Genomic DNA, 12,994 nt, shown 5'->3' with positions numbered 1-12,994 from the left:
CGCGGCCCTGCGCTCTTTCCGAAGGTGCCTGGCAAGGCGTCCGGTTCCTTCGGACGCTCCGGGTCCAAGTGCCTTAAGCGGAGGGTCTCTGGCGCCTTCCTTCGACGTCTGGCAACAGTCTGGCGGGGTCAGGGACCGGCGGGACCGCTCCGGAGAGGGTTCGACTGAGCCTCGTTCCTCAGTGCCAGGGACACCGTCGCGGGAGGCGCGGCCAGCTTCCCTAGGATAAGACTTCCCACCCCGGGGGCAGGGCGGTGCACTTAGCCGGTCCCCTCCTCAGTTTCGGGCGGTCACCAGAGCTGAGTAAGCCCGGTGAAGGGAGCTGGGCAAGGATTTCCTGAGAGCGATGGGCAGGAGGGGCGGGGGCGGCAGGGCACGGAGCAAGGACCCTGAACCTGCGAACCTGCCCGGGGACCCGCGCGCCTAGCTCCACTGCACGCGCGCTCATGCCCCCAGGTCACCCGCCCTCGCCAGCCCCCGCCCCTCCGGGAGGAAGAAGAGGGTAGGTGGGGAGGCGGATGAGGGGTGGGGGACCCCTTGACGTCACTGGAAGGAGGTGCCGGGGTAGGAAGTGGGTTGGGGAAAGGTTATAAATCGCCCCCGCCCTCAGCTGCGCTTCAGCGAGGTCCTCAGGAGGCTCGAAGCGCGGTGGAGGACACTCCTCGGAGGTAGCGCTAGTGGTGGTGGCGGCTGCTTGGAGCGGGCTCCGGGACTCGAGTGCAGCGGCTAGCGGACGCCGGACGGCGAGGATCTCCCCACCCCCCAGACACACACCTCACCCCTTCGGCTTCAGGCGCGGAGAAGGGCTCTCGGAGCGCCAAGCAGGAGGGGACCGGCTCGGGCGGCTGCGCCGTCGGCCTCGGAGAGCGCGGGCACCGGGCCAGCAGGCCGCGTCGCACTCACCATGGTCAGCTGCTGGGACACCGCGGTTCTGCCTTGCGCGCTGCTCGGGTGTTTGCTTCTCACAGGTGAGGCGCGCCAGGGACCACGAGTTGGAGTTCGGCGGGGATGGGCAGCCACGGGGTGGTCTGGGGGAGCGAGACTGCAACCCGGGAAGCGAGCTCCGGCGAGAGCCGGGGACACTTGTAAGCAGCGGGTACGCCTCAGGACACATTTTTTTTTTTTTAAATCCCTCCCCCAGTGGGCGCCGCTGGAAGTTGGCATCACCGCTTAGACTCTCCTTAGCTGGGGTCAGAGCCAGATTGCCTGCCGGGTGTAGCCCGAGCCGCCAGTCCCCTGCCCGGCTCCGGGGTAGGCGCTCGCTCCTTAGACTCTGGGAGTGCAGCCCACACGGCTGGACCTTTCTGCATCCAGAGCCCGCTCCCAGGCTGCGGCTGAGTCCTCAAGAGCTAGCTGGAGCCATCTAGACGTCAGAGAAGCTGCCGGAGCTGGAGAGAGCTCGCTCCACAGAGCAAAGAAGGAGGACAAATTTGGGAGGGGTCCCGTGCCCCGGGGGAGCAGATGGAGCCCAGAAAAGGCCCGGCTCTAATTCCCGTACCCGCTTGGGACCGTCCGGAGGAAGTTGAGGGAACGCACAGCCGGCAGGGTTTCTTTCCCGAAGTTCGCTGAGCGCTCCCGGGTGGGGCCTCCGAGGGTGCGGGGCGGGTGTGCGGTCCAGGTCGTCCGAGTGAGTGACTCAAAGCGACCTGGCAGCCAAAGGTCCAGTCTTCAAGTTTTGGAATTTTAAGTCCTACCTTTAGGTTATAAATCTAGGGGAAAAAAAAAACTGACAATTTGGACCGAAAAGCTGTGGTTTAAAACTGGGCGAGCTATGCGCACCACCTAAGTCAGCCTTCACTAGGATGTGAAAAGCGCGGGATACCGATCAGGGACTGGCAGATTTTATGACCATTTAATGTGGAGACCGTCGTCATCCACTGGTCAAAAAGCTGGAGAGACCTCGGGAACTCTAACTCTAGGTCTGCAGGCGGGAGGGGCGAAGGGTTCTGTGAAGTCCCTTTGCGCTTAGATAGATAACCAGAGCGTCTTTCTTTAAAGCAGCGTGGTTGGGAAAGAAAATAGGAGAGAATAAAGTCAGGTAGAATTGTAGTGGCCCTAGAAAGAAAGGCAGCAAGGTTTTAAGAGACAGTGAAATGAGCCTTTTGAAAGGCGAAGACTACTTCGTTTCAAAGTAATGAACAGGGATTTATAATTAAAATGGACTGTAATGACAAAGCCAGAACCGGCCGTGGGCTGGTTAGGTTCTAAATAATGATATTAAACGAGTTATTGTATTTTCTATTTCTATTGTATGTTTTTGAAGAGCTGCTTATATGGAAATATAATCGCCTAGAGAGTTTAAATACTGATTTATTATATAAAGGCAAAGCTAGCTTAAAAAATTACTGCAAATCCCCAAGTTACAGAGGGGAAAACACGCATTTTATTGGATTTTCTGATTTACACACGTGTTTTTGCTTTTTAGTTTTAAAGCGTGGTTGGTTTTAGCTAAATGTAATTTTATCTGTGTTTGAGACCAGTGGAGGCAGATTGAAGCAGTACGGGAATGTATATGGAGTCGCTTTGCGCCTCTAGCCAGGCGCTGAGCCCATCAGGTGTTAAATAGCCTTGATATTTATTAGTTACCAACGTTGTAACTGCCATACTTTCCGGTTCTCTCTCTAGCTATCTAGACCACTGTCTCTATAAAAGTCCAGTCTCCTGTTCAAGGCTTAAGACACCACACTTTTGTTTAGCTCTACACCCTTGATTAGCACCACACCAGCCAGTGTGCTCTCTTGTGCTAGATCCTCCCTCCCTCCCTCTGGCTTCCTCCCTGTCTCTGTCTCTGTCTCTCTCTCTGTGTCTTTTCTGTCTCTGTCTCTGTGTGTCTCTCTCCTTCCCCTCCCTTCCTCTTTCCCTCTTCCCATCTCCTGTCCTTCCTTACTTTTCTTTTAAGCAGCTGACATTTAGGGTTTGGTAGAACTAATTAGAAATACTTAAATTGTGGGATTGGGTTGTGTGTATGGTATTTTCAATAGTAAATCTGTGTTAAAATAAAAAATATGCAAATAATAGCAGCCAGGTGTGAGGGCCACATCTGTATCCTGAGAACTCAAGGCCTAAGGCAGAGGGATGGTAAGTTTTAACCAAGCATGGACATTGGCTACGGAGCCAATTAAAGGCAGCCTAAACAACACAGGGAATCTCTTTCTCAATAAATAATAATTAATAATAATACCTATTCCCAAATTGAATAAAATGCATTTCTTATATATAGTTTTACATAGTGATTTCTATTTTTTTCTCCAAGGCTTATAGAGTTGCGCTTTTCCAAAAATTGCATATTTTAAATGGTCATTATTTGGGACCAATGGGTCCATGTTGTTTTACAACTGATCAATCATGCAGATAAACTGTGAACTAGGGTTTCTTTAAAAAAATTATTAGTGCAGCATTATTTTTTTTTCTGGTTGAAAAGTCTTTAATAGACTTTAATATAGTTTATTTTCAAATGATCCCCAATTGACATTTTTCTTTTAAAAATTGAGAAATTAGAAAATACAGTTGCTTTGTTTTGTTTTAATTTTTTTTCCCTCTATGAAGAGTTTCCCTGTGTAGCCCTGGCTATCCTGGAACTTACTCTGTAAGTTCCTCTACCTCCTCTGTGCTGAGATTAAAGGTGCGGGCTGCCACCACCTGCCCTAAAAATATGGTTGATTTCCTAAAGCTCCTTTTCAACTATAAAATTCAGTGGAGGAATTCCACAAAGCGAACAGAATGTGGTCCTTCCGTTTTCTAGGCTCCCTGCCATTCTTCTGCATGTTAATGGGTGCTAAGCCATTTGACACCGAAGCTGATGAGCTAGGCGGCTGGTGCTATGGGGATCACACCTTATCTTTCTCTCTGGTAGAATGTACTACACCAACCAATTAACTTGGTTTTTAGAGGGCTTCCTTTGGCAGGGGAGGGGGTAAGCTGATGGAGGATGCTATCCCAGATGCCTCAGCCACTAGATCACTAGCTTGGGCCTTTTTTTTTTTTCTTTTCTCAGCAGAATGTGTAACTATAACAGAGACTAAGTCACGTTATCCATACTGAGGATATCTGTCACTTTAATCTCCCAGCCCGTATTTCTTGCTTTAAAAAAAAGTTAATATTTATTAGGTTTTTTTTTTAAACAGCTATGTTCTAAAACCATTCCAGATTACAACAAGGCTACTAAACCTCTTATTTAATTAATAATTAAACCTATTTTTGTGACTTCTAAAAGACCGACCAAGTCATTACTTTTTTTTTCCCCTCTCAAAAACTATGGGGATATTTCCGAATCCTTGAATGTATATAATGTAAAATTTGGGGTGATTTATCTACCCACCCACAAAAAGGCTTTAGAGTGACACTTGCCCCCCTTCCCTCTAGAAAAGTGGTTCCCTAGAGGGAAATTATGTGGTTGTAACACAACAGAATTGTGGCTGATCTCTACCCTGGCTTGTGCCAGAAAGCTAAGAGAGAGCAAGTAACAGAGCCAGTACTTTTACTTGTGTGTGAGAGTGAGCCTCGGGATAAAAAGAGAATTCAAGAAGCTGGGCACTAGTGAGCAGGGTTTGGCTCAGCACACACTAGGTGTTGTGCCAGTCAGATGGTATTTGGTCATCACAGGCTAAGAACCACTTTTCAATGTGCTTGATACTGTGCACAGAGGAAGAGGATATTTGAAGATCACAGTGGGCTCTCTTTATTTTAACTAAAAATATATTATACCACGAGCAGCTGAAAGCGTAAAAAAACAAAACAAAACAAAACATGTTGTGTTGGATTTAGCTTAACAGAGCAGAGCGGCTCCGAGGAAAGACACTGCCCCTGCCAGTTGCTTTCCAGAACTGCTGTGGAGGCCGAATCCAGTGGTTCCTTGGATGCCGCACGCTGATGATTAAATTGCTGGAACTTATTCCAGACTGAAGGAAGGGAAGGAAATGGGAGGAATGGAGTATTTGAAGGAACTGGAGAGAGAAGCCTCTGACATAGCATGCAGCACTGTCGGGGTGTGTGTGGGGGTGTTCATTAAGGAAATGGTTCTACTCAGTCGGCTGAAGATAGTGAGCTAGGTTTCCTGCATTGTTGCTGGGCGGATGTTGGGGGGGTGTCAAGAATTTCTGGGCATTTCTCATCCGCCTTTGCAAACCTGGATACTTGAAGACCATTTCTGATTCCTGCCTCTGTCTTCTGGGTCAGGCTCCTTGGGAGGGAGACTCCGCAGTCTTGCCTCTCTCATACACAGTTGGGAGAGCTCCATGGGGCTCAGCTTCAGAAGTGGGGCAAGTGGTTTTGTGATATTTTCTCAGCTCTGACATTGGTCAGTGGCAGACCTCGGATGACACCCTGAAGGTCAACCTGCAGTCCACATTGCTTTCTTCTGCATTTGTGCATTTCCTCCACCCGGACAAAGTGGGGAGATGCAGATATTCATTGACTGAGCACTTCCATCCATTATTCCTAAACCATATCTACTTCCATTTATAGTAGTAGTAGTAGTAGTAGTTGTTGTTGTTAGTAGTAGTAGTAGTAGTATTTTGTGGTGCTGGAGATCAAATCTAGCATCTTTTGGTAGCTCAACAAAGGCTCTACCATTGAGCTATCCTCCCAACATCTCCTTAACCTTTGAGATTGCCTTCTATTAAAGCTCATGGGAGAAGAAGTTAAATTAAGAACTTCAGTGCCCTGTAGTACACACCTCTGATCTCAGCACTCAGGAGGTAGGTAGAGTCAGCCTGATCTCTGTGAGTTTGAGGCCAGCCTGGTTTACAAAGTGAATTGCTAGACAGCCAGGCCTACACAGAAAAACCCTGTCTCAAAAACAAACAAACAACAAACAAAATCAACAAACAAAATTAAAAGCTTTAGAGCTGCTTAGTAGTCCATGAAGATATTTATAAGGAGATTCATGTTCCTTGTGAGCCCTTGGGATCCCTCTTTGGATAGTTTTGGTTTATGGTGCTGGTTTAATCTGTCATTCGGTCCCTCTACCTTCTGTCCCACTCCTGTTAACTCTGCCCCTCCTTCCTGGTGCTGGGCCACCCCTGAGATCATTGGCCTCCTTTTCAATCCCTCCCTCCCTTCCAGGAAAACCCAGGGCAGCAGGGCAGCTCCTCCTGGTAGCCCCAGACAGAGCGAGGGCTTCTCACTGCCCTCCTGGGACCCTCCTGTAGAGTCTCTCACCTGCACTGTTTTTGTATGTTAGCTGCCTGTGCCTTTCCTCTTTGGGGAAGAACCCGTGGTGTCTAAGTTCTTTGATCCTTCAGAAATGTTGCTGGAGAGGATAAATGAGTAGGTCACCACACAGCCCTCTCAAGGACACCTCTTAGAGTCAAGTATGCTTTAATTCCTGTTTATTCATGTGTTCTCGCCTGCCCAAGGGGCCTCTGGGATTACTTAATGGGATTGTTCCCAACAGCTGTATGCATGTGGAACATCACACCTTACCCCATAAGCATGTGATTATTTTCTCAGTTAACAATTAAAAGAAAATTAAGGGCTAGAGAGATGACTCAGTAACTAAGAGAAGTTGTTCTCCTGGGAGACCAGAGTTCAGTTCCAGTACCCAGTTCCAGCTCACAACCACCTCCAGCTTCTGAAGATCAAATGCTTTCTTCTAGTCTCTGAAAGTACCCACACACAGGGCTGACACTCAGACACATGCACATTAGCACACCATTTAAAAAAAAAAGATTTATTTATTTATTTACTTAATGTATATGAGTGTTCTGTCTTCACTCGCTCCAGAAGAGGGAATCGGACCTCATTACAGATGGTTGTGAGCCACCATGTAGATGCTGGGAATTGAACTCGGGACCTCTGGAAGGGAAGCCAGTGCTTTGAACCGCTGAGCCATCTCTCCAGCCCCACACATCAATTTTTTTAGATTAAAACATTAAACGCAAAGAAAATCCCAGGTGCTCTTTATTGTCACATTCAAAATGGAGAAACATGGATTTAGTGAAGGATTTGTGTGATTAAGAGACAAAGGCCAGGCTAGCCACAAGTCTTTCCTGGCTCCCACTTAGGTCTTATGGCCAGTGGGACTCCTGCATCCTATTCCTAATCTCAACACAGACTCGGGCTTAGCTCGACCCTCCAGTCAAAGCAGATAGATGTCATTCTAAGGAAGTCATAACTTGATGTCTGAGAGAACATGAATTTGGTGGAGAATAACCTGAACAGCATTAACTAGCTGAGCTTTAACAAGAAATGAAGCTCTACGAGGCATTTGCTTCCAAACACTGGAATGAACACCAGAGGTGCTCAATGCCATTTTCCAGAATGTTTGGCTGCAAAGTGGGGTATCACTGCCTGCTACTGTGGCTGCCAGACCCCTTCTTCTCCCTCTGGCTGGGAGGTCGGTGTGTTTTGCATCTGTGGTCTGCCTGGCCTCACCGTGGAGCAGTCCTGGCCAACCCTTTAGAGTCTGCTCACAGATATTCACACTGCTCAGGCACAGGTCAGCAGGTCTGTCCTTCCATTGCATGGGTGGGGTCTACATGGGATTTCCTTTCAAGCCACAGACCCACCCATGTAGTCTACAGAGGCAAAGCTCTAACAATTACCTGATTCTTTTGTTGAAAGAGGCCTCAAGTGAACCTGGTTTGACCAAAAAGCCTTGGCTCTCATCATACACAAATATAAAATCACTCAAATTCGAGACTACTTCCAGCAAAACCCTGATGAGGGCTTAGCCCACCAAAGGATTGCCGGAGAATCTTTGTTACAGTAGATCCCTGGTCCTCCGCCTGGGCTGTCTGTTTATCTACTTGAGGAGCCATAAGAATCTGCTTACTCTCTCAGCACCCCTAACTAGCTTACTCCATGTTTTTGGTGGGACTCAAGCATTGATCATTTCAAAGTGCAAGACGATTCCAGTAGCCAGCTGAGATAATCACAAGCAACTTTAGGGCTGGAGAGATGGCTCAGCAGTTTAGAGCACTTTGATTAAAGTCCTCAGGATTGTACAGCGAGCCATCTCCCCCACCCCTTATTATCAGGGCCTGGACATGTGGGAGGCAACTACCCAGGTGTTGATCTGTAACAGACACTGAATAAATCTTGTCTAGACTGGGAGGGGGGGCAGTTTCATAGGATTCCCACCAGAAAGTATGTGTCAGTGGATTTTGACAGAGGAAATACATAAACACCAAGGGTAAAACCGCCAAGTGTGTCCAGCCAATGTGACTAAATCAATTTGCTTTCTAAGAGCTGGTGTGCTCCGATGGTTGGACAGCAGGAACTAGAAGCCAGAGTGGAATGCCAATTTAGACAACACAGCCAACAGTGTCCCCCAACCCCATCTTCATTCCCCTTTTCCTAGCTCATCACTGGTTGTGGTCAAATTATAAGCCCGCCCAGGGCACCTAGAGTACCATGGTCTAATTCCATTCCAGTAGGCCCTGTAAGATGCTCTCTGAAGACTCACTGACAGTTGTTTCACCATGGAGACTCCCCATCTCTGCCTCCCTGGCTGGGGTCAGTGCCCTTGACTTGGGCGACTGACTTGTGGACCTGCTAGAGAAAAATGCTGATACATGATGGTTGGATCTGCATTGTCCAAAGCCTCTGTGTGGTGGTAAAGTGACACTTGAATTTTCCTCAAGAGACACCAAATCCCAAGCGGTATCTCTTTCCTCAAGAACACTGGGGATTCTTCTCCGCTGTTTGATGTGATCATGGGTGGTGCTGTTATCTTCAGACACAAAGTGCCCAGCCCCTAGTTTCTTCAGGGAGGAGGCCAATTGCTATTTGTATCTTCCATCTATGGAAGCATAGCAAGCTGTCCCCACACTTGATGACCCATGTCAGTTGGGTACATCTCAGAATGCTGCAGGTTAGACTTCTGGGTGCTTGGCTGGTGGTTTCCTTTAGCTCCTGCCTGAGTCTCTTGGACAGCCACAGTCCATGGCAGATTCCCTGAGAACTTGGTACTGGGGTCCCCGCCGTCCTGTGTGGCCTTTCCTCCCTCAGTGATGCAGCCGGGCTCTCTCACAGGGAGGCCGGAGCTTTCCTACAGTTCATTGCACAGTGCCTGCAAGGTGTCTGAAGGCCTGCGTTTTGGAATTCCCACATCAAGCTGTCACATTCTATTGCTCGAAGCTAGACCTGGCCCAGATTCCTGGGCTGGGGGGGCGGGGGAGGCTTCTGAGGAGAGGACAACACCATTTGACACTTCCACTTTGCTTTTCCGTCTTGGCTAGAGTTTGGCTAAGAAAATTATAGTAGCTGATAAATAATAATGAGTGCTAAAAATGTCTTGGCCCTTACAATGGGGCTTGGGCAAGTTGTGATACTGACCTATGGGACGAAGTTCCCATTCATAAATCTTGTTCATGGTACACAGGCCAGGGTGAGCCTGGCATGCAGAGTTGGCTGAGCAGCCTCTTAGGATTATTGTGATTCCTGAGAGGGAATTAGCTGGTCCTGGAGGTTGAGCGTTAGTAGCTCTGTGGCAGCAGCGCAGCTGCTTCTCCTCCCTCTTCCTCCTCACTCTCTCCCTTCCTCCTCCTCCTCATTCCTCTCTCCCTCTTCTGCCTCTTCCTGCTCCTCCTGCTACTCCTTCTCCTCCTGCTTCTTTTCCTTTGTTTCCTCCCTTCTCCTCCTCCTCCTTTTCCTCCTCCTCCTTCTCCTTTTCCTCCTCTTCTTCCTCTTCCTCTTCCTCCTCCTCTTCCTCCTCTTCCTCTTCCTCTTCCTCTTCCTCCTCCTCCTTCTTCTCCTCCTCCTCCTCCTTCTCCTTCTCCTCCTCCTCCTCCTTCTCGTCTTCTTCTTCCTAACCTGGCCTCATTCTGTTGTCCTGGCTGTCCTGGAACTCAACACTGCAGACCAGGCTGGCCTCAAAATCAGAGAGATCTGCCTGCCTCTGTCTTCCTAGTGCTGGGATTAAGAGCATGTGCCACCATGCCCTGCCACTCTGTAGCATCTTGAGGTCTTAGCCTGTGGATCCTTGACCCTTGACCCTCTTCTGTAAAGACAGAGAAGCTGTGGTAGGGAGTGCATGTATGAGTATGTGCATGTGTGTGTGAATGAGTGTGTGTGTGTGAGTGTGCATGTGTGTGTGTATGTGTGTGTGTGTGTGTATGTGTGTGTGTGTGTGAAGCAACCTCTACCCCAGCTGTCAGGTGCTTTTGCTTATACATCTCCCTAGGTCACAAAGGTAAATATGGTGCTCATGGCACTGAGTGATTTCTACTAACAGAACAGTGTGGTGGGCATCATGGTTCTACCTTTACTACCACCATATCCTTACCAAGTGGAAAAAGGGTATAGGGCCTCTCCTTGGTACACCAGGCTTCTGGGAAAGGGATGGCTGTCTCTAGTAGTACGGGAAAGCTGGAGTTATCTGAACCTGCTTTTGTCAGTCCCCAAATTCCCTCTTGCTGTGTCGCAATCCGACTGAAAAGCAGAGAAGGAGAAAGAGCGTCCATGGGGTTCGGGAGGGAGTGTTTGTTTTCTCTGGGCTGACCGAGTCAGTCTGTCCTTGGACTTTTGCCATCCTCAAGGAATGTGAGAAGCCACTGCTACTCCATCTTAAAGTGGCCCTGGGAGATTTCGCTGCCATGTGTTGAAGATACTGGTAAGATCTCGATTAAGGCAGACTTTTCTCCCTGTGGGCTTTCTTGTCATGGATAACCAAGAACACTCATGGAGATATCAGAATAGGATCCCCAAAGCCATTATAAACATGGCATGACATGTACTTCCAAAGTCCAAAGGGTCATGGGCTGAGGGTGGCACCTGAGTCTGGCAAAGCTCTCATAGAGAGGGTCTGGAGTAAAAGCCAGGCTGGCCATGCTCGTCCAGCACTCTCTATATACCCTATACCCCCTCAGAGACTTGGTGCTTCCTAGCACCAAGTGAGGTGGGGCATGTTCAGAAGTATATTATACATGAAGGTAAGTGCTCTGTGTACCAGAGGGAAGGTGGATGCTCATTCTGTCCCCAGAAGAGGAAGAGAAAGAGATCCAGATTCAGAGGGACTCCTCTGCAGGCTTGGAGCCTGCAGGCCTTTTGGTAATCATCTAGCATCGGCACTTTCAGCTTTGATGGAACCCTGAGGCTGGGGGAAAATTGGATGACTTGCTGAGAGCCACACACTGTGGATCAGCCAGGTTGGAATTCAAATGTGTTTTTCTTGACTTCAAAATCAGCCCCTCCCCCCAACTTTTTCCTAAAATAGCTTGACTGAGGAAGCCTTGGGATTCAAGAAAAGGCACCAGGTTTTGTTTTCGGGGATTAGAATAAAAAGTCAATGCATCTGTGGGAAGACAGTCGTTCAAGGGCAGTGGTTTTCAGTCTAGGGCTGATTTTCTCTGTTAAGCCCTTGTACAGTGAGTGACACTAGAAGCTTGTGTATGTCTGTATATGTTTGTATTTATGTTTGTGTTTGTGTGTGAGAGTTTGCATGTAGGTGTAAATGTGTTTATATAAGTATATGTGAGTGTGTATATGTCTATGTTTATGTGTATATATGTTTATGAGTGTTTTGAATGAATGTATGTGTATATTTATATGTGTGTATGTTTATATTTGTGCATGAGAGTGTATATGTGAGAGTATGTATGAGTGTGTATATATGATGTTTGTGTATAGGTATATGCATGTGAATATATGTTTGTGAGAGTATGTATAAATATGTATATGTGTATGTTTATGTGTAATGTATGTGTGTGAGAGTGTGTATATGTGTGTGTGAATGTGTCTATATGTATGTTTGTGGGTATGTATGTAAGTGTGAATATGTGTATGTTTGTGTGTATGTATGTGTATATATATATATATATGTTTGTGTGCTTGTGTGTATATATGTGTGTGTATATATATATGTTTGTGTGTATGTGTGTATATGTGTGTATGTGTATGTTTGTGTGTGAGTGTATATATATATGTTTGTGTGTATGTGTGTGTATATGTGTATGTGTGAGAATGTGTGCATGTGTATGTTTGTATGTATGTGTATAAGTGTGTATATATGTATGTATGTATATATGTATGTTTGTGTGTATGTGTGAGAGTGTATGCATGTATGTATATATTTGTGTGTATGTGTGTGTATGAGAGTGTGTATATGTGTATGTATGTGTGAGTGTGTGTATGTTTGTGTATATGTGTGTATATATGTGTGTATGTGTGTGTATATGTTTGTGTGTATGTATGTGTGTGTGTGTTGTGCTGTGGTGGACACTGAGCAACTCTGAACATTGGACACCACTCACTGACTGAGCTGGAGTCCGCTGTACCTCGTGGCATCCTCCCCTCTCTTCTCTCTCTCTGTTCAGACCTGCAAAAAGTCAAGAAAAGAAGTATTAACTTGTTAGTTCTAATACTCAGAGAGTGACAGACATTGTTTCATCCCCAGAGTAGACCACAGTTATCAGAATCTGGAGAAAATCCTGTCCTGCCATCTACTGAGGACTTTCAGTATGTGTGCCAAGGAAAGAGCCAGAAAGTGCATCCAAATGCAGTCACATGCTTTAGATGAAAATGATATAGAAGCTGTGCTCAACGTTTACCACCGTTTTCTAAGTTAGCTTTAGGGACACCCAAACCATACATAAGTGGATGAAAAGACAGTGTTTTATCTGGGATCGAGGCATGGTTGTCTTTTTGGAAAACATCGTTTTAAGCTCTTTTTCCATTAAAGTCTTCTGCTGGACCAGACTTTCCTGTAGTGTTGTCTTTCAAGAATTTTTAAAGCGTTAGAGTCCTGCCCATAGGGAATTCTGCTAGAACTTGGGGAGGTGGGGGTGCTTGCAGTCTGAGAGACTGTTTTGCCTGGGATGGAATTTGAGTACCTGTGACCCAGTTTGAGGCTAAGGAGTGCTACTCCCAAGTTGTTGATATAAAAATTAAATGCAATCTCCTCTCTACTCTGTGTCTCCCTCTGCTGTGAAAAGATGTGCAGGACGCGTGCCACACAAAGTCACTTGGAAACTAACTGGAGAAATTTAGGAAATGGTCAAGAATGCCAATCATCAGAAATTTCAGTTTTTCTTTAGCTTTTCAGAACTGACAA

The 12,994-nt window shown here is 47.1% G+C and overlaps 1 protein-coding gene across 3 annotated transcripts in view; it reads left to right on the top strand.

Annotated features, from left to right (window-relative positions):
* Positions 1-259: 259 nt before the first annotated feature.
* Positions 260-12,994, top strand: part of Flt1 (fms related tyrosine kinase 1) — a 168,412-nt gene continuing 155,677 nt past the window's right edge. For 2 of the 3 annotated variants that reach the window (XM_031338765.1, XM_031338767.1), the window contains exon 1: positions 586-968. In XM_031338765.1, coding sequence (XP_031194625.1) covers positions 905-968 — 64 coding nt within the window. In that variant the 5' untranslated portion in view covers positions 586-904. Of the gene's footprint in view, positions 503-585; positions 969-12,994 lie in introns of those variants that run through there. The other variant, XM_031338766.1, reaches the window with a different exon arrangement.

Source organism: Mastomys coucha, unplaced genomic scaffold, assembly GCF_008632895.1.
Source record: "Mastomys coucha isolate ucsf_1 unplaced genomic scaffold, UCSF_Mcou_1 pScaffold22, whole genome shotgun sequence".
In the NCBI taxonomy this organism is placed as follows: domain Eukaryota; kingdom Metazoa; phylum Chordata; class Mammalia; order Rodentia; family Muridae; genus Mastomys; species Mastomys coucha.
The sequence above is the reverse complement of the archived record's forward strand: the minus strand, read 5'-3'. Positions and strand labels throughout refer to the sequence as shown.